The 27,358-nt window shown below is 39.2% G+C and overlaps 1 protein-coding gene across 1 annotated transcript in view; it reads right to left on the bottom strand.

Annotated features, from left to right (window-relative positions):
- Positions 1 to 27,358, bottom strand: part of LOC134799325 (serine/threonine-protein kinase D1) — a 95,214-nt gene that overhangs the window by 2,913 nt on the left and 64,943 nt on the right. Inside the window, exons 2-13 of the mRNA XM_063771716.1 lie at positions 9,739 to 9,887; positions 9,157 to 9,301; positions 8,644 to 8,787; positions 8,242 to 8,405; positions 4,607 to 4,765; positions 4,007 to 4,100; positions 3,582 to 3,697; positions 2,391 to 2,476; positions 1,548 to 1,677; positions 1,237 to 1,369; positions 614 to 805; positions 205 to 356 (exon numbers count right to left, since the gene is read on the bottom strand). Coding sequence (XP_063627786.1) covers positions 205 to 356; positions 614 to 805; positions 1,237 to 1,369; positions 1,548 to 1,677; positions 2,391 to 2,476; positions 3,582 to 3,697; positions 4,007 to 4,100; positions 4,607 to 4,765; positions 8,242 to 8,405; positions 8,644 to 8,787; positions 9,157 to 9,301; positions 9,739 to 9,861 — 1,638 coding nt within the window. The 5' untranslated portion in view covers positions 9,862 to 9,887. The remainder of the gene's footprint in view (positions 1 to 204; positions 357 to 613; positions 806 to 1,236; positions 1,370 to 1,547; positions 1,678 to 2,390; positions 2,477 to 3,581; positions 3,698 to 4,006; positions 4,101 to 4,606; positions 4,766 to 8,241; positions 8,406 to 8,643; positions 8,788 to 9,156; positions 9,302 to 9,738; positions 9,888 to 27,358) is intronic.

The raw sequence follows: 27,358 nt of genomic DNA, 5'->3' as shown, positions 1-27,358 counted from the left end.
TGGTTAATGATTATAGTTCGGGCCTTTATTACTTGGCGCCCAACGTGGGGCTTGAGTGCGAAGAGTATATCGCATCCAGTGTTACTCTTCAGGCGGGCTCAGAGGCATTAGTCAGGAGGATTTGTTAAATGGCGTGGCGCACATCTTTCAGCTTCCTCCGCTTAAAAACGCATAGAGGTCGTGCTCAGCCTTTTGTGTAGATACCTTGATGGCGACGGGTTGTTCGGTGCGCCGATGCAGGCCGCCGTACACGATGCCGAACTGCCCCGAACCGAGCACCTCGTCCGGGTGGATCTGGTACACTTGCGCCATCTCAGCGCCGCGCTCTGCCGGCTCCGTCGACGACGATGCTTCCGCTATAAATTATAATTGATTTATAAAAAAAAGTGACTATCTTACTTTCCATAGTAATAAGTGGGTACAAACCGAACGGGAGCACAAGAACGCTCTGTTTAGGGGCCTGTCAAATTATTAATTCCAATTTTGGCCACAAGAACTACCTCGTCCCACCGGCCTGTAAAAATGGCGCCCAACGTGGGGCATGAGAGGCATTTAAGCAACATGCAATAATTAGTTATCTTTATAGCCTCAGAGATGAACACTTGTTACTCACGGTCGTGCCGGCGCACGGCGGTGACGGGCAGCAGCGCGTGGCGCACGGCGGTCTCCCAGGAGCGCGCGAGGTAGGCGCCGACGCCGGACTCGGGCGGCGGCAGCGCCGCGCCCCCCGCGCCCAAGCCCACCGGGTCCACGCCCACCATGTAGTCCACGTTGGCCGTGCGGATCTCGAAGCAGTGCATCACGTCTGTGGAACGATCCGATTTTATTACTAACTTCTTTTTATTTAACAACCCTCTCTCCATTGTTTGCGGTCCCGTGCAACGTTTTTAACGCTTTGGTAAAAATTTACATCTTCTTATCCACAACAGTGAATTTAGAATATATCTTGTTTTAAAAATCCGAAAAAAACAGAAAAAACCAAAATTTCATAAATTCCCGAAAAAATCATTTGATTTTTTCCGACATTTTCAACGCTAATCACATGTCTTTTCGCTTTAATCGTTTATTTTTCCCGGCAAGACGCGTTCCATCAGCATAGCATTTTCTTTCAGAAACAAAAGGTAAAAAGGTTACGTAAAGAAGGTAGGAAAGTTTCTGAAACCTTACAACAAGATCAACCCGAGATGATTGTGAATTAAAGGTACATCTGTAGCAATAGCGACCTAAAATGCAGACCTGAGTGCGGTGTCCGTGCGGTGTCGACAGCTAAGATCTCATTGAGCGGTATCTCCTTGTAGTATTTGGAGCCCTGATCCGACTGAAACAGTGTTATGGACTTGCTGTCCAGTCGCCAATAATGCCGTTTGATCTGTCAACACACAAACATTTACATAAATTGATCGTGCTGAAGTGGGAAGAGAGAGGAAGAGATCCCTTCTAGGGAGAAATTTGCCTTATAGGAATAAATCTTAAGATTCTGTAGTAATATACACGTCCTACAACCAGTAGTAGGATTACATCGTGTAGCCGTGTGCTTCACACCTCACCTGCTTATCCTTGTTGGTGAAGTGCACGAGCCAGCCCTCCTTGATGCTCTGGCCGGTCCTTTTCTTGGCGTGCTTGACGCTCTGCACGATCCTCATCAGCGGGATGTTGGCGCTGGGCGACGACGAGGAGCTGCAAGGTCAAAGCTCAGCGCTCACGGGTATAGGGCATGGGGGTACATCATGGGCGGTGCGGTGGTGGCGTTATGTCCGTGTGGAATTGGGAAAGATGTATGTGTTTGTGTGTGGCATAGCTGTTATTTGGAGCTATAGATGGTATTCTCAAGGTTAGTTTAGATTTTTTTTTATACTTTAAAATGCGTTAAAATATTTTTATTTCGTTGTGTTTCGTTAGCTAGCTATATCTAGTATATCGGCACGATCTATTAGGTCTTTAAGCTGAGTTTTACAAATGCGTGAAGACAATAACTGCTCTATAGGAAATAATTAGCAATAATTAGAACGGTTTGAAAAGGTTTCTTATCACCAATGGTGACGCTGAACAGGGTTCAAGCAAAGCAGAGAAAAATCTAAAAAAACATAAATAGACGTAGTGCATACCTACCTAAGAAACAAACATTAAAATCTACAAACACGAGCTAATCTCACACATAACTTTAACATTAAGTACATATACGGACAGGGAAACATTTATCAATACAGATACCACTCCAATGTACCGCCGGCATTTCATTGATGTGCGGAAACATTTTCTTAGAGATGGCTTCTCTAGTACAACAATGTACCTCAATGTTAACTAAACACACATTGAGTATTGGAGTGGTAGCGGTGCAGACACGGACACAGACGCCACCACGTACTAATAAAGCCAGCACACACACGTACCTGCTGGGCCGCGACGCGGAGCGTTCGGGCAGAGTGTCGCGCTGCGGCTCCGAGCCGTCCGAGCCGCGCCGCCGCCGGAGCTGCACCTGTACACAACATTCACGAGTTGCAGAAGAGAAGTGAGTGACAAATGATACTTTAGTTACCGGTCAGTATAGTTAGTCTGTTCGAGAAACGGAAAACGGTGAAAAATAGAGATAATACTCCTAAAAATATGTGTGATACCTCATTAGATTCGTAATGATGTCTATAAAAATGTATTCGAAGCGTGTATTAGCACACAAAAAAATATCAAAAGTTATAAACAAAAAAAGGGGGAAAAAAGTATATATTTTTTATTTCCCTAATATCTCAAAAAGTATTAATATTTAAGAAACCAAAATTATTATTATAAAAGAGGAGGATATTTCAAATCAAACATTCCATACTTGCAGAACTGTATATCCATTATTTATACTTTTTATTCAACGCTGAACACAGCCCTCCGCGCCTCATTTTCGAGAAACGCGCGCATAATGGAGATACAGTTCTGGAAGTATGGAATGTTTGATTGTAAATATCCTCCTCTTTTATAATATTAATTTTGGTTTCTTAAATATTAATACTATTTGAGATATTTGGGAAATAATAAAAATCTACTTTTTTCTCCCTTTTTTTGTTAATAACTTTTGTAATTTTTTGTGTGCTAATACACGCTTCGAATAAATTTTTATAGACATCATTACGAATCTAATGAGGTATCACACGTATTTTTAGGAGTTTTATCTCTATTTTTCACCGTTTTCCGTTTCTCGAACAGACTAAGTAAACAATTTCCGAAGGAAATGGCTGCAAATTTGAAAAATGTGCTAGGTTGTTAAAATTTCGAGCTCGCGAAAAATGATTTTTCAGTTGACAGTGTTGACACAATTGGTTTTTCAGACTATAAAAACAGCTAAAATATAATTTCAATTTCAATTCGACTTGTACGTGTTGCTGTGGCTTGCGATTGAAATTAAATGAAGCCACACTTTTTGCAACTAGAAAAAAATATGGATCGTATCCCGGGCTTCTAGCAGAATCTCCTAAGTACTGTTACTGGGAGTTAATGGGAGGTCTGTATTTTGCAGTGAAATCTGTGAGATCTAGGCTAATATAGCACTGCCTCTACTCTTATTACTACTACAATAGATGGCACCTCAAATGACTTACCTCATCGTCAATATCATTGGACGCCCCATCGTTTGAGCCACCCTCGTCGGACTCCTCGTCCGGAAGTCGTGCGCTTTCTGATAGCTCGCTACCGCCACTGCTGTCCTGGTATTCGCCTGTATAAAAGAACCGTTTTGAGTTGGCTAGTCTTTCGGACACTACATGTAAGCCACTCAAAATACCATCGAGACAACTGGCGTGTACTCGTGGCGGAGGCCAAGACTCACTTTGGGTCGCTGAGCCATTAAGTAAGTAAGTATGTCTCCGCGCGGACCTCAAACTTGTACTAAGTGTATATCGAAGTCAAACGCATCCCAAAATTACACTAATCCCATTAACTGGTGCCGGCGTTTAGGGTTTACGAAAGCTTCTTCTGATCTTCCAATACGTACTTATTTAAGAAGATGTAAAGACGTAGTTCTTACCATGTGAATCGCGTATCTCGCCGCCGCAGTCTTTGGGCACGTGTGGCAAGCACTTGCGGTGTGCGTTATAGTGGCAATCACGGCACTGGAGGCCCTGTAATAAATCACGTAGTTGATAAATGCCGACGGAAAACGGATCTATGTAGATTCAGCAGCAGCTGAGGATACGCCTGGTATAAACCCTAATACCCGACTTCAACTGCGAGCGGACGGGGCTCCGTTCGGCATCCGCTTAGCTCGCAATGGTTGAATATGACTGCATACAAGTGCTTGTGCTAAGTAAATTTAAAGAGAAATGAATTAAAAGAGTCACAGAAGACGTCGCAGAGTCGAGCGGATTCCATGCGAGCTCTGCTCGACTCGCAACATTGAATTTCATACGAGCACCTCCACCGCCCGCTAGTAATCGGAGCGGATTGAGCGAGTTAACATGGCTCTTCTGTCATGGCGTCATACCTACGCTAGTTTTGAATGGATTCCGCTCTTATTTCTCACCTCGCTCGCTCCGAAGTCCGCCGGCAGTGAAAGGCAAAAACTGAAACTCTTTCTTGGTGGAAGTGCCCCACCATTTTACTCCGTTTCCTTATATCCGCTCATTACCTGCTTGAAGAGGCCGCGCAGCAGGCGCTTGCAGTGCCGGCACACAGTGGGCCGCGTGTACGAGTGCACGGCGAACGTGTGCGGGATACTCAGTGAGAGCCCCCACGTGGCGGAGTTGCGGGACGGGGAGCGGCTGCGCTTGCCGCTCGCGCTGCCCAACTGGATGCATTACAAGTTCAATTATATATAGACAAATCGGTTGTACATTATCTGGCAAATCACTTATGACCAATGAAATAAAACCTATGTAACCAATTTCTCAGTAGAAAACGGCGCAAAAATCAAAAATATGTACGGGAGTTCGACACTTCTTGCCTACATTTTTCAAATGACACCTTTTTCTACAAAAAAATGTTGAGTCAGACTTTAAATAAGTATGTACTTTATTGTCAAATGAGTTTATTAATTTCAACAAAAAATAGCATTGTCAAGTTATACTTTTCAATATCAACTGAGGTACTTACGTCCTATTTGTAATGGTTTTTGTTGGGTTGATTTGACATAAATGTAAACAATCATACTTTGTTGGCCTTTGCAATCTGCGTTTACAAACCCATTTTTTACGTAATCTGCCGTTTCCTTAGTGCTCAAAAATCCGATTTTAAATATCAACTGTATAGATAATGTTGAAAGAAAATTAACAGTACCTATCTGTTCAAACTAAGTGTCTACCTGTATTAATCCCCTAAACTACCTATGCAATACTTTCTATAGCCAATGAATAACATTATCTTTCATCGTGCCACATAATTGAGCATATAGACAAAATAACGATATTGTATATGAGCTTCAAGTTAAAACAAGCAATCAAAGTAGCCATAGCAGTGGCAAATTTACGTCTAAACAAGTATAATATCCATATTTTCAGAACTGTAGGGTTGTGGAATGTGAAAACAATCATTTGTTATAGTTTTGAGCTTGGTCTTACGTCTTGGAGGGAGGTGAATGGAACGAATGACGAATGAATAGAATCGCACACAGGAAAAATAGTATGAAGATAAGAATTCTCAATTTAAAATTTAATGTCGGTGTCCAGTGTCTTGCTATCATATATCACACAAAAGGTATTGAACTGTGGGGAGGCGACATACACGACAGTAGTGGTGTAGGTGTATACAGGATGATTCATGAGACGTGAGCAGGACTAATCCTGCACACTCAGTAACTGATAATTGATCGATCACCGTCGTATTTAGGAGAAACAACAACACTTTTTCCTATTTTTTACTTTTTGGTGAGGGCAAATTTAATTCTCAACAATCATGGTCACCCTACAGGATCTAATTAATAAACATAAAACCTCTTTAACCGTAATGGCATTTTGATTACGAAGAAAATAAACTGTCAAACTTGAGTGAGATACGAGTTTTCAAAAGTAACCAGACCGTGATGACAGTAATGACATTCAATTTGACACAGAATATCGGTAGTTTAGTATTCTAATTTTAGGGTGACCATGCATGTCGTAAAAAAATTAATAACTTTTTTTAAACACGACTAGAAAATTAACGTTAACCTCACTAATACTGATACGAAACAGTTGCTTATAATTAACGATATGCGCAGTGTTAATCCTGCTCACGTCTCCTGAATCACCCTGTATATGTATAGTAATGAACCTGTCAGTCTACGCATTGAGGATAAACTAAATGCGCAAAGGTTAACGTAGATGAGATGACGCTGTACAAAGACAAAAAAGAAAAACAGTATAATCAGTGGGTTTTTAACTGTAACCTCATCATTATGGGCGTCCGCTAGCTGGCGCGGTTGCAAGGAACGGGTGGGCGGGTTAAGAGCCAACGGGAGTGGTCATTTCTCCATACAAACGTACTCCTCGTTTTCCTCCGTGGTTTTTGAAGCTAGAGCAATGATTTTTTCAACACAGATTCATATTGTCAATATCTGTGTCGGACCGTTTTGCTTTTTTGATGTTTTTGTTTTTTTAAGGCGCTAGAGCCCTTCAAAAACGGCCAAAATGGCCTAATTGACTATGCCGCAATGAGAGGCGTGGCATTCAAAACTGATATCAATTAGCCAAAAAAGCAAAACGGTCCGACACAGATAATTTCATAATCATTTAGATTTCCAAATTTGGTTACGATTGGTTAAGTTTTGGAGGAGGAAACAGAGGAGTACGAAACCTCGATTTTTGAGATTTTTACGCAGGATTTTTCGCCTTGTCCTTATCGCACTACTTTTAGGTGCCGCTTCCGTTAGCGAGACGGGTATATTTACCTAAAATATTTAAAACTCAGCTCCTGTTTCGTCTTAACGGAAATTAGTATGAGCAACGCTCACTGGCGCGGGCGCGTGCGACAGATTTTACCTACAATTTTGCACCCACGTGCGTGCGCCCGCTCCAGCTAGCGGAGGCCCTATACATTTTGAATTTTTATCTCCCCGTGTGTGTGAATCCATTCACTGAAAATTCGTTCAATTCGCCTTTCTTCAAATTTGTAGAGCTATTCATACTTCTGTTTAATATTTGTATGTATTATGTTTATAAACTGAAATAGATATAAATTTACTACAGAAAAAGTGACCAAGCTCTCCTCCAGTGGTCTAGGCCGGATTTCCTAAGTTGTATCTAATATGTTTACTATTGGATGATGGGTAGCGTGGGTGGTTGAAATAAAACTCAAAAGGCAAATAAAATGAAATGTTATATTTATTAAAATAAAAATTAGTTACAAACATATTTGTGTCCCAAGTTACCCACCACCCAATGTAGCGTTAGTGTCAAACCTAACCAAATAAAAAGTAGAACGTAAACTTAACATTAAACAAAAATAAAAAAATAATACTATAGTATTAAATATGGACGGAATTAAGTAAGTACATAAAACAGATCTTAAATTATAAATTAGTATTTTCTTTAAGTAAAATATACATACTTATGTACCTAATTATTACATACAATTTGTTATGAAAGATCATTATATTTTTAATTTTATTATATTAGAAAATGCAACCATTATTCGTACATTTGTGAATATGAAACTGTGTATGTAAAAATTCAAAAATTCTAACCTAACTGGAAAATAGTAAAATATGTATATAGGTTCTTATTTAATATTTTATGAAAACATTCGATGTAGACATAAATAATTAACCACATTGAAAAAAAAAACTGTAATTATAACAGTAAAAGACACAATTTTAATATTACAGATAAAACACATTTTATTGTCCTTAACGAGATTCTACGTGTAAATAGTGTAAATACATCCAAAGATAAATACTATTATCAAAAGACAATTTATTTCGTTTATATCCCTCGCCTAACATAAATTGGCGTATTGAGAACTGTTCTGTCCACCAGAATGTCGCTTACGAATGTTTCTAATTTAATACTTGTGAAAATGCTACGAAATTGGTGTTACGTTTGTAAAATCGGCAGTTTAAAATACAAAATTCAGCTCCCTAGCATTCATAAAGAAGTCAAAGAGTTTGTTGTAAGCGATTCTAGCGGAATGCTCTACTTATTTTTTCTTTGAAGTCATGGGATGGCACCTGTTATACCCTACAACTCTCAGGAGCGGATTTCTACTTGTACCCTCCCCTCAATCCACCCTTATGCCATACGCTCAGCTATCATCCGACTTGATAGTGAGCAGGTCGGCGATGCGCCTTACCAGCGAGTCGTCGTGCGAGGCGTGCGAGGCGTGCGTGGCGTTCGAGGCGTGCGAGGTGGTGGAGGCGCGGGAGGGCGAGCGCGGGGCCGCCGAGCCCCGCCGCGCCGCGGGGCAGTTGGACGGGACCTTCACGGCGCAGCGCTTGTGGTAGTTTAGGCCGCAACCTAAAATGGAAATGTACGAATTACGAATACTGCTGCCAATTAAATTAACAGGTTGCCGTGCTGGAGTAATATTGTTACAATATTCGCCCATACATAAGGCGCCATTCATTTATTACGTAAGACAATTTGTGCATGTCTGTTACTCCCACCCTCCTCCCTGTATGAAAAAAAATAAGACTAGGTTGATTCGTATGCCTCCTATAAGTACCATAAAAAATAAAAGTGAATTGCTATTTACCTTCGCATTTAAGCCCTTGGCGCACCAGTCCGAAGAGCATCTCCCCGCAGAAGTCGCAGAAGGTGGGCGACTTGTACGAGTGGACGGACAGCATGTGCGGCAGCGGCGCGGGCGCGGCGTCGGATTCACTGCCGCATAGGAGAGCTGCACATACAAACATACAGGACAAGTTAATTATTATATTGAAAAGCAACAAGCATAGCTGTATAAGATGACAGCAAGTTGAGAATGGTAATCTCATTGATTTCTGCCTAAGGAAGCGCGAAGCGAGTCCGCCTGTAGAATTACATACTTTCACAGTGTTAGTTGCTTGCTTATGATCTATGTCCAACCAAGCGGCATAGTCTATTGCAAGCAGTTGAAACATATAATGTTGTAAAAGAAATGTTCTCTTTATCCAGTCTTCAAAAGTACCATCGAGAGAAAACAAAAGTACGATGAGATATGAAACGTGTGTGCGCGTTAATAACCTAGTTGTACGGTTCTCATCCGGTATTTTTCGGGTATACTCACGGTTGGCGGTGAGCACGATCTCGACGAGCGTCTCGTCCGACACGTCGGAGGCCGAGTTGATGAGCTGCAGCACGTTTGGCGAGCAGTAGTCGTGTCGGAACAGCAGGATGCGCTCGCTCAGCCGGTTTAACCCATTGTCCGGGATCTGACGAAAATAAACAAAATATTATAGTGATGTGTTTTGCTATTATCGCAGGGGTCGCAGATGAGAGTGCACAGCGTTAGCTAATACTTAATTTGAGACTGCTTTCCCATCAAAATATAGCGCAGTTCATTGGAAAAACCCAAACAGACCTAATGCATAATGTCGATGTTGCAAAGGTTAATGTCAAAGGCAAAGATCAATGTGGTACCTAAAGTAAAGGTAATCAAAAAATAACGTTTAGGGATTCTTCTGTCAGATTATAGAATGTAATTTTAAAATGAATCTCGCCAGGGTAAACAAGGGCTTTAGCCTTGCCAGCTTTCACACAATACGTAATGAAATAGTATGTAGTTCTTTAGGAGTGACATAGATTATTGGCATAGTATCTGTCACAGAATCGCGAAACACTCTCAGCGGGAATAACTGCTCTGGCTAACCTTCTCGTGCACGAACTTGACGGCCAGCTCCTTGAGGTGCGCGAGCGTGAGCGCGTGCGCGGGCGCGGCCACGGCGTCGCGCAGCACGCCCAGCTGGAACAGGAACGTCACCTCGTCCTCCATCCCGACCGCGAGCCTCCCGACCTACTCTGTCGACAAAAAGGATACTAGTTAGATACATGTACGAAAACAGCTTGACAAAGAACTTTGAAATTATTAATCGGGACTATAAAAGTTGACGTTAGCCAATTCCACCGGTAAACAATACAAATAGAAGTGAAGTAAAGTAACCGATATCATATCCAAATACGCTCCAAGCGTATTCAGTCGATGATGACACTGGCAGCGATGTCACTTGATATTTTTTTCGTGGCTTTCGGATAAATGTGGTATCGGTTACTTTATTTCTATGTTCGGTGTTATTAATCCGAAAATAGAAGTGAAGTAAGTATCTTATGAGCAGTGATCGTTAATTTTCCAGCAATTTTGGTGCAGCATAGTAAAAATAAAGGAAGAAAACTTCAATGTTTTTCTAGGGAGAGGATTGGTTAAGATTAATATTACTGTTATTAACCCTAATTATCTATTCCACCGAGAGTAGGGCATACAGATGCTTTTAACCAACAATGCTGCACCAAAATTGCTGGAAAATTAACGATCACTGCTTATGAGACATTGATAAATGTGTCACACGTTAAAAAACAAACAAGAAGACAATTAATCAGAAAACTCCACCTCTGTCGACATTTGCGTCGATTGACAATGTTTCCTTCGTAAAAAATCTGATAACAATAGTCCAAAAGGAAAAATCCACTGATGATCGTTTGACAAGACTGAGCTTATTGTTAAGTATTTTTTTGGAGATCTACGTAGCGGCCATGCTATGTAACGCGTGTTGAATTTGTAAGACAAGCAAGTAGGTACATTTGTTATAGTTTCCAACTGTCTACACTTACTACACATAGGTAAACACAATAATGACGCCATGTCTCCATTTGCTCGTAGAATAGTCGAAATTGTCACAACTAATGATTTACGTAATCTAAGCACTTCTTTATTGTCTAGTGTAAGTATTGGATCACATATGTCTCACGTATTCCGTTGCGATAACTCGAAAATAATGATGTATTTTGCGCTTCACCTGTTTTGAATGTGCGACCTGCGCCGGATAGTGGATAACCTGCGATATCGTCCAACTTGTCCATTGACAACATTTAAGTCTTATTGCGAAGACAGAAGGTTCACCGGTGGTCAGTAAAGAGTGTTGCTGTTAGCACGATGAGCTCTCGGGTCATGGTTTAGCCGTGCAGAGGTCACTTATTATCGACGTAGAGAGTGCATGTTGTATTTGTTTTATATCTCCACGTGTTGTTACGCAACGATCAAATGCAGAAATTCTGTCGCATTTGGTGATTAAACATACCTACCTATAGTCCAAATCATTAGCGTGTTTAAAAACAACACACACATGTGACAAGCCGAAATTAAGAAATTGTCATAAAGGAGTTAAATTAATCTCTCATCGTTCTGGTATTGATACTGGTATACTTGACTCCTCATAGTCAGGCGGATTGTGGTCTAAAACTATATGTTTTACAAAACAAAAGTTTTGTTCCCTAGGCTATTTGAGTGTCCCACTGCTGGGCAAACGCCTCCATGATTCCCGATTTAGTGTTTCCTCCGGCCTGTTGTTTAGGAAGCTGTCTAGATCATCACGCCATCTCCGTCTGGGCCTGCCCCGTCCACGTCCTTCTACCGGCATCCACTTGGTGGGTAAGCTAGCCCACCTCTCCGGATGCATGCGTTTAGACGTGACCTGCCCAGTCCCATTTGAGTCCAGCGGTTTTTCGTCTACGTCAGCAATACGCACCCGGCGTAGCATGGTGTTTCATTATCATGCGATCGATTATTTGAACACCTAAAATGCTGCGATCCATAGCGTGTTGGCAAACCTTCAGTCCTTCAGTTTGGACTTCTGAATCCCAGTGAGTTGCGAAATTTATAATTATAACCGATAATAAAAATGATAAAAATCATTTATTTCGGACGATTCAATCCATATATAGTTGTTAGTTACAAACTTACAAATAGACTTATATTACTAATCTGTTAGTACCTAAACTAAGATGTTGGCAGGTCCAGAGCCTAACTAATACAAATAATAAATACATAATTCATAAGTAAATACAAATATCAAACGATACACATAAATAGGAAACTACTAGTTGACTAGTTGGTGCAACATATATCTTTGTCTCATTTGCATGGCAAATTTATGTTATTGAGCCATCACTGGCACCGGAAGACGATACAAGCCTATTTACTTAGAAAAAAAATCTCGTTCGCTTGTTATTTATAGTTCGTATTTTTAGCATTACACATACAAGACGAGGTAATCGAGTACGTGAAAGACTATATCTACCTAGGGAAACAAATTTCATTCGATAAGGACCGAAATGTGAAAGAATTAGACAGAAGAATCACAACAACATGGTGTAAATTCTGGAGTCTAAAAGACATTCTAAAAAGCCGATGCCACTGAAAAAAAGAGTCATAGACTCCTGTTTACTACCATGTCTAAGCTATGGGTGCCAAACCTGGACATACACAAATTATATTAAACAAAAAATTAGAACCTGCCAGAGAGCACAGGAACGAAGTATATTAAAAATAAAACGGTTAGACAAAATAAAAAGCTCAGAAATAAGAGAAAAAACCAAGATCGTAGATGCCCTAGAACACTGCATAAACATGAAGTGGAAATGGGCAGGACATGTAGCTAGGCTACCTTATACAAGGTGGACGAAGAGAACGACGCTCTGGAAAGGACCACCAGGCAAACGCAGACAAGGGCGACCACAGGCAAGATGGATAGAGGACATAACAAAGCACGTCTCTAGCAACTGGCACACCAAGGCTCAAGACAGAGAGAGCTGGCGCAAACTGGGAGAGGCCTTTACTCACGAGGAGGTCCGCTCATCCAAATAAAAAGTAAAGATATAAATTGTATTATGTAAATATTAAAAATAAGTTATATGTAACCTTAGTTTGTAAACTTTAGTTAGTAATGAGTTGGAATAAAAGGCTTTTTTATTTTATTTTATTTATTTATTATTTTTAGCATTAGAAAAAAGGTAAGCGATCTTGACATGTCTTAAATAAATGCCAATGCAAAAAGTTAAGATATCTTTATTAAATATGGTTTTCGGAGTTTACATTGAGAGATTGTGTATTTTTTATGATCACAGCAATAGGTACTATTAACTGATCATCGGTGGATCTCATATTCTTGCAAAAAGGTTTACGATTTGTCAGATAAGTCATAGAATAGAGCATGATGGCCCTATACTTGCACTACTTACGCCAGCGTAGCCCTATTTTTGGCGAAATGCGTTATGGTAATGGCGTCTGGGACCTGGTATGGGATATCTGAGCGTTGCTCTATTTACTTATTGTTAAAAGCATATGCCTATATTGTCAAAAGAAACAAACATAATTAACATGCATAAAATATATTATTGTGCTTAAATAAACAGCATTATCTACGTCGCTCTTAATTTGGCTCTAGAACTAGATTATAAATATAAAACATCCGTCTCAAATCCTTGACATTGTCGGCTTAAGGAAAATCATTCCGACTGACCCAAAAACAATCTGTCGACTATCTTCAATGAGTGAAGTAATTGTTATGTATGGCAATGATGTGACAACAAGGTAATCTTTAAATAGGCACTTACCACAAAATAACAAGGTTTTGTTAAGGTGAATATAATCAACAAAAATATTTATTAGTGAATTAAAGACTTACGCAGTTATGTACAATCACGTGTAAGATTGTTACTACTTAACACGATAAGTTGTTGTTAGTTGTAAGCGTCGCCGCTGACGACGGTGATGATTACGAAGACATGGTACAGTGGAACCTCGTTAACTCGAACCTCGATTAGACGAAATCCTCGTTAATACGAAATAAAATGCTATTCCCTTCCCGTCAAAGCCCAAAACCTCCATGACTCGAAATATTTATCCTCACTATGACGAAGTAATCAACGCTTCCCTTCATGGCTCTCCAGTACAAATTTAACCTCCATAACTCGAGATCTGAAATTTTACCTCTATAACTCGAAAAAATCGACGTATTTTAATATCACCTCTATATCTCGAAATTATTTATCAACAACCCTCTGTAACTCGAAGAAAATAATAAGACCGTACTTTATACGTTTGTATAATACCTCGCTAATACGAATTTTTAATTCATTTTATCTCTGTAACTCGAAACCTCATGACGAATAAAAACCTACGACGAAACTCGTTAACACGAACTTTTTGGCATTTCCCTTCACTTTCGTGCTATCGAGGTTCCACTGCTAAATACTAACATTACTTACTTCCCTGACTGATAGTCAGGATACTATCATAGATACTATCGGTGATAAAAATTAAAATTAACGCTCAGTCATGCATTATTTTTTTATATTTGAAGAAGGATTAACTGATCTTGAGGAATCGCTGACTCCCGAGCCACAGGCTTGGACCTAGTTCGGGAGGCAGAGGCTCAACCCCACTACCTAAATGTGTGTTATCTTCTATTGACAAACTTATGAGAGGAGCCAATTTGGTGACTTGAAGCCGTAGTTAATCGTACCTGAAAAGTCCTGTCCTGTGTTTTTTAGGGTTCCGTACCCAAAGGGTAAAAACGGGACCCTATTACTAAGACTCCGTTGACCGTCTGTCTGTCTCTCACCACGCTGTTTCTCATGAACCGTGATAGCTAGGCAGTTGAAATTTTCACAGATGACGTATTTCTGTTGCCGCTATAACAACAAATAACTAAAAACAGAATAAAATACATATTTAAGTGGGGCTCCCATACAACAAACGTGATTTTTTGTGGTTTTTTGCGTAATGGTACGGAACCCTTCCGACTCGCACTTGGCCGGTTTTTTTTATTGAATTAACGTGCTTGTCAGAGCCATCTTTGGTAAATTAATTGTGCTGTCCTTTCTGGAAATTTATTGCAAATAGCACTGTTAAAAGAGTGTTCAGTCTCTGTTTTCAGGTCAATGAGTTTGAAATGTTTCCTATACCTAAGTCTATAATTTCTGTACCTATTGTAGAATTTGTAGCAATTTAGCGTTTGGTAGCCGGGTCCCAGAATTATCCCAGAGATCCAGAGATTAACGCTCCAAGATACCACCAAACAAAAGCCACTAATACCGTTTTTGGTTGTGTACCAAATTTTTTCACAAAGAAACTGGCTGTAAAGAAATTCTTCGCATAAGTTGGCTTGTATATTGAAGTTTTCTAAGTTAGCTAATCGTGTATGAAGTAGGTCGCGTGGAATGAGTTTCCTCGGCGCCGACGGGATGCAGGGCCGGACGTGTGCCTTTACAAAGATGGGCCGACTCGCGTACTGTGAAGCTAGCGATTATCAAACACTTTTCATCTTTCACTTTGACAGACTTTGTTCCTGTTGGTTCATACTGGTACAAACAGAAAAAAAATAACTTGTCTGTTCAGCGGGCGTGTTAATAGTCACGGTTACCTACCGATGCGATAACGACATGATTTTTTTTTCGAGTCGGACGCTTTATCCTGACACTGATCAGGTCGGAAAAGTTTACCATACACCCACTGTTTCCTGCTGCTTCTGAGTAGGACTCAATGCATTTCTAATTGTTTAATTAAACAGTTCGCAATCTAACAGAAACTGCAATACGAGGCCAGAACCAATCAATTCGAATTGCCGGTTCCCGAGGGTAAAGCTATAACTATACAGGTGCCTATTTATCTTTGGATGGCTAACAGTCGAGGCCTTTAATTTTGAGCCTAAATGGGTTTAAGTTAATTTGGTTGTTTATCTGGTTGCGGCGCCAGCGTGAACCCCGCCTTAGCATGCAGTTGAGTGTCGGGTTTGAAAATAAATTATGTTTAAACTTTGTCCGCGGTCACGGTCACGGGTACGCCTGCCCGCGCACTTGAAAGCTTCTCTGGATTCCAGGTAAAATTATATTGGCGCCAAATTAGTTTTTACTGACCAAGGCTTCTTTTTAATTTGTCGGTAGTTCTTACTGGTTAATGAATTGTGGAAGAAGGGACTTTATATCGAGGTTCAGTTCCACAACTATTAACAACGCCACATGACAAATGTGATGCCTCGCGCTATAAGGGCCTACTAGAAGGAGAACCCTTTCCCTGATAATGATACAAAATATCTAAAGCAAAACAATCTGTCTATCGGTTTGAGTGTGAAACAGTGGCTTTATTTTTATTTTTTTATTTATTTATTCAGGTAATTACAACACAATATCTAAGCTTAATTACAAAAGTATCGTTAAACCAGTAAGGTTTGTCTCGATACTCCATCCGCGGTAGATTTTATACAACAATAGAATAACTTTTAACAACAACTTAAGAAACTACTTACATATTCATATTCATAACATGCTCAATTTAATCTATCATTTAAATTACAACAACCGACACCACTGCACTGAGCGCTAAATAAATAACATTTTTTCCTTATCCTATTGTTCTGCCGACCGGTCTGCACTCGCCTAAGTACAGGATGCTCCAAATTTGTTTGAGTTTTTAATTATCTTATTATACGTATAGTTAATAATCCTACCAATGATTTCAACTTTTTGTAGTGTAGTATTTGGAATTATTTACTATTATTACTTATATAATAATATAAATACCTATAAGTGCGAAGTTAACTCTGACTCTGTCTGTCGGTCTGTCTGTCAAGTCATCACGCTCTAACCACTGAACCGATTTTGATGAAATTTGATTATTATGGAAGCTATAATTCTTATGGCTGGAAGCGAAGGGGTGGAGGGGGGGGGGGGGGGGGGGGGGGGATGCAATACGAAAGTACTAATTCTAATTCTACAACTAATTTCCTTACAGCTGATTCAATATTGCTCTTTTAAGATAGTTTGTAATATTATTAGGTGAAATTTCTGCCTTCCATTCAGTTTGGAGTTTATTTATGAGATCTGGTAGTATAAATTGCGATGTTCGTCGTCCATAGAAGTTTTTAAATTGAGGTTTCTTTAGCACGCTATTTGTAAGTTGTAACCCGCCTGGTCGTTTTGGGGTGATCAACTATATGTTGTATTTCGATCCTAAAATATTGTTCTTTCAGCATTTGGTATTCAAATTTCGTATGTACTGGTAAAACTTTGCACATTCTAAAGAGGTCTTTATCAGATTCACGATTATTTTTAACATTGAGAGGTACAACAAGCTTAAGTAACCTAACCTGTAAATTGTATATTTTGTCAAGATAAGACTTAAAGGTGCGACCGTAGCTACTTAGACCGTATGAAATAATGCTTTCAACAAGCGCGTTATAAATATCTAATCGTATTTTAAACGGGATTCTATTACGTAAGATATACATTTTTGCCATAACTGCCCTTAACTTACCACATACGAGGTCAATATGAGCATCCCAATTAAACCGGTTGTCAATTATAAGGCCTAGATATTTTTCTTTTAGAACTGTTTTATCGTAGAGGCCTGCGTATACGTAGTCAACAAAGAACGAAAATATAAAAATGTAATTAGAACAAACATTTGTCAAAGTAAATCAAACTTAATTATGTGCAGAATTTATTACTTAAGTAGATACCACGTGTGAAATGTGCCGTCTATCTATTTAATAACCGCTGTGACGTGAGTCAGAATCAACATAAACAAAGACTTGCACTTACAATAACAGAGATATATTTAAATCGGTTTGCACTAGGCGACAAACAGATGTTGCGCAAGACAATTACGGATCCAGTGACATCCATGTTCAGGCTCGCCTGCGTAGAACCAGTTTAATGTAACTACCTTAGTACCTACAGTTAGTTCATATTAGATCTCGAGGTTTCACTTATGTTGGTTAGCCGACAGACGCTCGCGATTTGACGTCCTTGCATATTGTTAACCCGAGTTACACTCGCTTAAGTTAGTGCCCCAGTTGTAACTTGATCTGCAACTCTGAAGTACTCGTTCTTAGAAAGAGGGATACACTGGTCCGTCGATAGCGCAGTACATATCACTCTTAACGGCAACACTTCACTGATCGTTGATATACCTTATTGTGTTGCAATACGGTTCATAAACAGTCAACGAAGGTAGATTGAATAAATCAGTGCACGTGGGTTTGCCGTCCTTGCCGGGCACGTGCCGCCCGCACGAGCTCCAGTGCCATTCCTACACCCGCAATGTCTGTTGCTAGGTAAGTTTTTTTGGTATCCTTTTTTGTGTTAATTGGATTGGATTTCAAGCCCCCCCCCCCCCCCCTTTTATCCCCGCCCATGGGATATCATTAGCGACCAATGCCTTTGTCATTGAAAAGGACACAGTTAAAGTTAGAGCTTCTAATAATTTGATCTAACTTTACACGAGCATACCAGTTAGTATAAAAACACTAGTTTTGAAAATTTTATAGAAGTATGTTGGAAGGCATACATAATTTTGTTTAGGAGTTATTGGGTCAAAAACGTCCGGGAAAACCGGCGCCTTTTCTGTGGACATTACGAAAGTGAATGATTTGAATACAGTTTTCTAACATCATTTAGTATTTAAGTTCTGTTAATAACACTTATATGGGTCTTGCCTGAATTAAATACAGTGAAACCTGGTTAAGTGGGACCTGGATAAGTGAGAAACCTCTATAGCCGGGACTCATGGTGCGGTCCCGACACTTTAGCACTGAATTACCTCCGTTAGTGAGATAAAATGAACCTCTATAACTGGAATTAGTTGTTGTGATTTTATAGTCAGATTTACCTCTATAATTGAGACAGAGAGTGTATTTTACCTCTTTTACGGAGACTATATTTATAAGATTACATTTTCCTAATTGTTTTTTTAGAATTTTATAGGAATTGACCTCTACTGTATCTGAGATAAAGTCAGTCTATGACCTCTCTAACTTGGACTTTATTGATCAATTTCCGTATTTCTTACTAACTCTTAGTCTATCCACAAATTCCGCATTTGCTTAATTGTGTCTAAACGACTTCAAGTTTCATTTAAGTAGTTACTTTATGTAGTTAAAACTATCGAAACGAAAGCTGAAGTCTTGATAAGTAACACGAATAAACACATTTTCATTCAATAATTTTCTAAAAGGCAATGAAGTCCGTATCAAATTTAATTGAAAAATTCTATCATTTGAAAATAGAATCATTCAAAATAAATTTAAAGAAATAATTAACAGACTTAAAAAATATTTTGGGACAAGGATTATTTTACCTTATTTATTTTTAAAGATAGTTACAAAATACCTTATTAACCAACCTCTATAACTGAAAATATCCTCTTTTCTCACCTCTATTAATGGGACCCTCTGTAAATGAGATAGAAATTTATTTGTACCTGGCTAACTGAGAGCCTGGGTAAGTGGAATACCTCTTGTGAGACAAATCTGCTCGTCCCTTGAAGTCTCACTTATCCAGGTTTCACTGTAATTATTTTATTTTATTTTAATATAATTGAATAAACATTTTCATCACACAACTATACAATACATGTAGAAGGTTTAACCTTAACATAAATATAAAGTAAGAAAACTATAACATAACCTTAACTCATACTAATAAAAGTTTTGGACCCCTAATAGCTGAAAGCAATTGAAGGGATGTTTACAAAAAACAACATAACTGACTACACTGGTTGACACCTGAAACGATTAACAATGTTCTTAAAAAAGTGTCAACCGCTCTAAGCAGTTATGTTGTTTTTGTAAACATCCCTTCAATTAACCTAATTACCTACTTAGGGCTTCGGAATATAAAGTCTGATTATTGATACATATTAAGCTTAGAATAAATTTTAAAGTGGAAAAATTACTGTCTTGGGCGAGACTTGAACTCACGGCCTCTGGATCGATACTCCAGCGCTCTGCCATCTGAGCCACCAAGACCTCATCCATAGCCAGCAAATCTTTCCACCATATTACAGGTCAAGGGGACCCTTAGCGACATCTACCGCAAGAGTTCTTAAACGGCTACCGGAGTTCCAAGTCATATTGGAAATTCACCAGTTACGATGTGCTACCCATACATACATATTGATACATATTGGTAAACATTTTACTAGGTATGCATAAGACATAAGATGTACATATATTATGACAGTTGAAGGATTGTAGTATACTAAGAAATACCATTTTTAGAAGGTTATGAGAGCTTATTATGAGGCAGCTATTCCTCTTGCGGCGTGCTTAAGAGTATGTCATAATTATGTCACGATAGCGTAATCAAATTATAATACTGCCGTGAATGCGTTTATTTCCTGATATAAGCGGCGCATCGGGTGACAACATTATTAACATACGCGTGGAGGAGTAAACTTGACCTAGGCTTTTAGAACCTTGTGATGACACGGTCAAGGTTAGTTCCGTGAACACCGAAACCAATATCTCGAGTCAAGGACTCTCGACAAGATAGGACTAGGATTTTGATATCGCAGAGAACCGTTGAAAAGGGTCTTTGTGAAAATTGGGGGTAGCCTATGTCCAGCAGTGCAGTGACGTATATATACGCCTGACAGTGACATCATGATACATCGCACGTGTTAAAAAGGAGAGCCCCAATCAACAAGGTGGAACGACTGGTCGAGATGGCAAAGTTGGATGAAGGCAAAGGTTATCGACACAATTAGAACAAACTTTCTTTTCACCTCAGCAGCTCGAACAAGGGTACTTTGCTTCTTAAAAACAGTGAGCAAAATGCGATTTTGCTCACTAAGTCATTTTGTCTCACTCAGTGCCTTTCAGTGATGACGTTCGGTTGATATGATACGTCAGTGACACAGTTACCTAAGTACATATTATGAAGGCGCGTGGAGCGTGAACTTGACCTAGAGCCTAGTTTCGAAGACAGCACGGTCAAAGCGAGAGTTAGTGGACTTGCGTATGTCATCAACACACTACATGGTATTGGAGTTGGCCTTTCAGTGATGACGTTCGGTTGATATGATACATCAGTGACACAGTTACACATGAACGTAACGAGTGGAGCTTGGACTTGACCTAGAGTACCTAGACCCCTAGTTTCAAAGACACGGTCAAGGCGAGAGTTAGTGGGCTATAGCGTATGTCATCATACGCGAGATAATGGAGATAATGTTATCATAGTTACTTTGTTGCGTAGGTAGCCTGTTTATACCTACTTATGTTATATTAGAGAAGTTGAAGGAAAATGGGTTCCTGGTATAACCTAATAGTTTACTAGGTACTGATAAACTAAATTGTTTCACAGTAGTCATATGCCATAACTTATCAGTTTTAGGGAAATACTCATATATTATTATATTTTATTATACGCGGAACCGGAAATGTTTATTTAAGCTTTCGAAATGGATGGAACTCAATTTGTTACCGCCGTGAGAAATAGCTAAGTACGAGTAAGTATGTAGTATTCGAAAATAAAATAAAATCAAGTACATATTATAACTTTACTAAATCAGATAATAATACAGGTATACATATAGTAGATAAAAACACAATTTTACAGTTTCTAATTACAATAACGACAGAAGGTTAAATTACGTACCGGAAAATACAAATGATTATTAAATAACTTAGTATTGTTGGTATTGGTACTTAATACTTATACAATAATCAAACAAATCATGTGCTAACTATTTGTAATTGTACAATCTAAATAGGCACAAACACATGACATCTGTCTCAGTATGTACATGTGTACATTAAATATAGTTAGGTATGTAGTTACCTATAAGTATACTTCAACTATCGAGGCTAGTAGCATAGCACCAAAGTTGTAACTGGGCTTAACGTATTAAAATACAAGATGTCTCAAATCGATGTATGAGCTGATTAACATATGGTTCAAAAAGCTCTAATGTAAATTGAATAGACGGGTTGAGCCTTTAAAGGTAAAAGTACCATTGTTAATAATGTACCAGATAAACATAATAACACTGTATCTATTCAAGTAACAGGATATCATCCATTGATTCCGAGCAATTGCGTCGATACTCAACCCACAGCTCTCTGTGGTTTTTCATAGACAAGAAAAACACTGTGATGGCCAAAACGTTAATTAAATAAGTCACAACAATGTCTTCTTCGGTCAGAGCGAAAGAGCTGACACCTTGACGATTTAGCACGGTCAGCAGCGGGACCAGAAGAGTGATGCCGCTGGTGAGGAAGGCGAATGTCGACACCAGGATCTGGCGGAACAACTCCACACCAGTTATCGCTTTTGCTATTACACTTTTAACCAAAATATATACAACGCTTAAATAAAGCACAATACTCACTACTGCTATCAAAAGCGCAACTATTTCCATAAAATGCACAGCGTGCGTCTGAAATCGTAAATCGAGAATAACTTCGAACACTGGCAGGACCCACGCGAAGATATTGGCAAATATATATAGGTAACTGCGTGATATGTTTACCGTGATCACTTTGACAATCTCCAGATAAAACACTACTGTGGTGACCAACTGCCAATGCAGCGCTACGTTGAAACATGCTTCAAGAAGGATCTCTGCTACGGCAGAATAATGGTTCCTGTAGAGAATCCGTACACAGAAGTAGCTGGTGACGAAGACTATGCTTGCTGCAATCACTTGGAGGAACACGTAGTTGTGGAACCGCCGCCATTTTTTTATGTGAGTCCAGGAGAGCAGGCCGAAGAGCAAGCTCACAGTGGCTACAGCCGAGGCCAGGGCTAGCAGCAACACCGTTGCGTATTGAGCATTATTACTTGGTCTCCATAACTGGTCTTCCATTTTAAGACTAAACACTTATACATGTAGCTTCAAAAAATATTCTTCCAACAGCACCATTTACTCAAAGGTTTCAAATTTCAGTTATAGAACTCCTTTGTGTGAATTATCTTAACTTTTTGCTTGAACAATACCTGTTTCCGGCATCATGTTAGGTACTTCGTTTTAGCTCCACTGTAATTAACTTAAGCTTCACGAGACATTTAAAAGCTGCGCACGACACTTATTCTGATTCAAGTCACATTTGCAAACTTTATAACTTGGTTCGGTTGGTAATTGTCTCGAATGTGGCCCCGCCGTCTGTGTTTGCTGTACTGAGTGTGCACATAAGGAAAATACGCCTGAATGTGATTAATCCAAACAATTCTGTAATATGTATAGGGCGTTGGTGATACGACTAATGAGGATATTTTGTGGCTATTAATTTACAGAAATAAGGAAATTTTGAATAAGATTGTGAAATATAGGTAGAATTACTTATTGAGTGGTTTCAAAATGAAATTGCACGTAAACGTCAAAACTTAGTTAGTTTCTTTATTTCAATAAACAACTCACCGTCACGATCTTGTTGGTGGTACCAAATTAAAACTAGGTATAGCATGTTGTTTATGAATATGGTGACACTAAATTTTGGCCGGTTTGAAAATGCAATTTCAAAATATTTAGGTAATAGGTAGATATAAGAGCGTTTCTGAACTAAATTTCTAAAATAAACAAGCGTAGGAGTAGGTAGCGGGGGTTATTGTATTTTGTCTATGTGATATATTCTTTATTCCCTTCCTTAATATCGCCTAGCTAAGAACATTTGAAAATGAATACATCATAAAATCATAACACAATGTGAGTAATATCTTACCTGATACATAATATTGGGTATTAAAATTCTCTTCCCGAGACCAATGGTACGGTTTTCTACAATATGTTTTGAATTTGTATTATTTAACTGATGGCTCCAAATTCAGAAACAAAACAATGCCTCTGGGTCTCCGGAGGTTAAAAAAACCGGGCAAGTGCGAGTCGGACTCGCGCACGAAGGGTTCCGTACCATAATGCAAAAAACGGCAAAAAAAACGGTCACCCATCCAAGTACTGACCCCGCCCGACGTTGCTTAACTTCGGTCAAACATCACGTTTGTTGTATGGGAGCCCAACTTAAATCTTTATTTTATTCTGTTTTTAGTTATAGCGGCAACAGAAATACATCATCTGTGAAAATTTCAACTGTCTGGCTATCACGGTTCGTGAGATACAGCCTGGTGATAGACGGACGGACGGACGGACGGACAGCGGAGTCTTAGTAATAGGGTCCCGTTTTACCCTTTGGGTACGGAACCCTAAAAACCCTGAAAATCAAAGCAGTATCATCGTTCACATTGCTAATTGACAATTTGTAGGCTTTTATTTTAAATGCATAAGGTTTATCGATGGTTAGTTTAAGAGTGTTACTGTCAGTACTAATAGCAACACTAGTAACTGAACATCACATCGGTTTACGTTGTCAGTTAGCAGTCGTCAAGTGGTAGCCGGTTGCGGCTACATGCGCCCGCGCCTGTGCGCGTGCCGTTTATAGCTTCACGCGCAGCCTTTGTTTACCATCGTAACAACTCGCGCCATCCTTGATCTACGACAGTTTGTGCTCAACCCTAATCAGTTGAGGCTATTTATATTCTATTTCAACATCATTCCTTATTGTACTTATGACACTTATCGAACGACAAAGGTACAAGTTTTCTGAAGCATCTTGGCATATACTTATACTACTAGGAGATCTTTGGAGTTTGGAGTAAGAGGGAGCTGAATATTCGGAACTGACTATCGGTTAACCTTATGAGTTATGTCTTTGCAACAGGAAATGCGAACTCCCTAAACTAGAGATCGTGAGTTCGAAAACTTAGAACCAATGAGTATTTCGAAACTTCTTATTAAGCTCTTTCCCGGTTGCATCGTAAAGAAGCCAGTTTAGCAAGTTAAAATTAGTCACTTACACAGACTCAGAAGTCCAAACTGAAGGTTTGCTAACGCGCTTTGGAGCGCAGAATTTTAGGTGTTAAAGGGACCGACCGACCTCAAAACGTATGTGGAAATGAAATGCGATTATCGCGATCGCCAGTTTTAAAATGCGAATTATCTTGGGCTGAAATTTTCATACTTTACGACATCGACCTCTGACAACTATATCTATGTCAAATAACTCATACAATTTAAATTCAAGAAAACCGGTTACTCCCAACGCATTTGCAACCCCTCTGGTGTTTCAAGTGTCCATGGGCGTTGGGCGACGGTAATTGCTTACGAATGAGCAGACGATATCGCCTAATGCGTTTGCCTCCTATATTATAAATGAAAACATCAGTCGCAACCTTTGCTCTTATAATAATGAGTACCATTTTATGCACTTCGATCTTAGCTACTGTTGCCGAGCGCCTTCAATAAAACACAACCTATACAGACAGATGTACTAGCAATGCTCTTAACTCTGAACCTTATATCATTGTGATAAAGTTGCCAGTAATATGTGAACGATGGTTGTATATGGTCATGTCATTACGGTTTTACGACTACTTTAAGTGCCACACACGTGTCACTATTATTGTTATCTTAATTTGTGTTTTTAGAGGGGTGCATGTGCATGTTTATTTTATGAGATACGGAAACCGGTTTAATAGACGGAAGTACTTTATCTATTTAGTTACCTCTATAATTATCCAAGCCGTACATCCCACTGAGGATAAGGGCGTCTCTCGAAGGTTTTGATATGGGCTATAGTTACCAGTTCCCACGCTAATACCCAAATGCGGGTTAAGATAAGTACTTCAAACACAATACATCTTTGAATTTATTAGCAGATGTATAAACATTTCCTAGTGATGTTTTTCTTATACAATAAATTAAAATTATATTTGGTAATATAAATTAAAGAAAGCTAGCCGATCACCCACATAAAAAACGTAATTAATGTATCCCTAATTCCCTACTATTAATAAAATACGTGTAGGTAGTCACTGTTGAGCAGAGAAAAGATTTTTATTTATCAGCCATAATCTTCGGCGTCTCCTCATCGCATATCTTACGAAATACTAGTGTATACTATAATACATTTATAGTATACACTGCCCTGTTTCAAGAAGGCGCAAGCAGGCAGCTCTAACACTAGGCGCAAAAGGCTGGTGGCTCTGTTGCTAAGGAGGTAGTCAAGACACTAACTAAACTTCACTAAAGAGAGCCATCGTATGAATGAAGGCGCATAATACTACAGTATAAAAATGCGTTTAATGTAGCCTAGACTATTATATGTAATACGAACTTTATTTAAATTAAAAATTAAAATATTTTTTTTTATTATTTCAGACAAAGTCCATAACAACATAGATAACCTATGTTATACAAATAAATTCGGATTCTGTACAGTCACCTGCAATAATATGTTACTCTTCGAAGGCCGCAAAAATATGTGACCCGCTCTTATGGATCTACAAATAAGATCGTGTCAGAAATTTCTGCACATAGAATAAAACAGAAATTAAATTACAAATTATTACTAACTATTATTTACACTTTATCCCCCTTAATACCACACAATTAGTACAAATACAAATGTATGAGAACAGTAGATTTTGCTTCTTATTTTATTATAATAAGGCCACAATTGAATACCAAATTTTATCAGTTACTGATTAAAGGTCATGCGAAAAAACCATTTTGAACCGAAATACGAGATATAATTTTACTGACTGATAAGTTGATAACTGAGTGGATGCATGCAGTTCATGTACTTAGTGTATTGTGTGATGATGATGATGATGAAACTTCCGGCCGATTTCGACCATGGCGATCACATCGACTCCTAGTTAGTTTGGCGCTCGTGCGCCCGAATATGGCTGATGTAGCCGATCTTCGAGGTGAACCCCCGCGCACATTGAGGGCACGTGAGGTAGCACCTGCTTTACCTAACGTAAAGTGTCAATATCAAGTTTATGTTTCCGATGTAGTCCACAAGATGGCAGATCCTCCAACGCACACGGTCCCTATACAACCGGGTCCGGGTTCGTAATTAAATCAGGAGAGCTATGGGTAGTTTTGAGCTGTTTGGAGCGCTACATCGCCCACTATAACAAACAGATTATCAGATTATTTGAGAGATGTAAATAAACAGATTATCTATCCATCTATTTATCTTATTGCAATCACATAAGGTCCATCGATGGTCAGTTCAGTGTTGCTGTTTGTACGGACACATCGCTCATGTCCATGTGCACGCCGACATACGGAATTCAATTATACACAAGTTTAGGATATAATTTAGTATAACACATGGTACTAACAACAACCCTCTTAATTGATCATTTGTCAGGCGTTACTTTGCAGAAATTCATATGAATAAAACACTAATATTGCTTAAAAATAACGTCTTTTTTCTTGAATTCTAGTTAATTAGAACCCAAGGACTCGAATCGTTTTGAGTCGCAGTTTAAAGTTTAAATAATTTCCAAAATCGTGTCAAATAAAAGTCGATTCTCGGAAACTGACCTGACTTGTCAAGTTGTCATCAAGACTACTTTGTTGCATGGATTGAAACGTTTCATGACGCCTTTGTGTCGCTTATGCATAATTATGTCACAGTTAAACACGCTCCGGCAAGTAACGGCTTCCTAGTAGGTAACTTGTTTCCGATGAAGGCTTCCGGCAACATAAAAGTGTGTCCGAGACAGACCGCCGCGCCGCCTTACACGTGTGTCCTCTAACATGACTCGGTGACGGCAGACGTTCCGTTTTTTACCAACACACTCCCGAATTGCCTGCAACTTGATGGATTGGTGCAAAAAATGACCTCGCTGCGCTGGGGTATTTG

The sequence above is a fragment of the Cydia splendana genome, chromosome 18 (assembly GCF_910591565.1).
Source record: "Cydia splendana chromosome 18, ilCydSple1.2, whole genome shotgun sequence".
In the NCBI taxonomy this organism is placed as follows: Eukaryota; Metazoa; Arthropoda; class Insecta; order Lepidoptera; family Tortricidae; genus Cydia; species Cydia splendana.
This window is presented reverse-complemented; position numbering and strand designations above follow the sequence as displayed.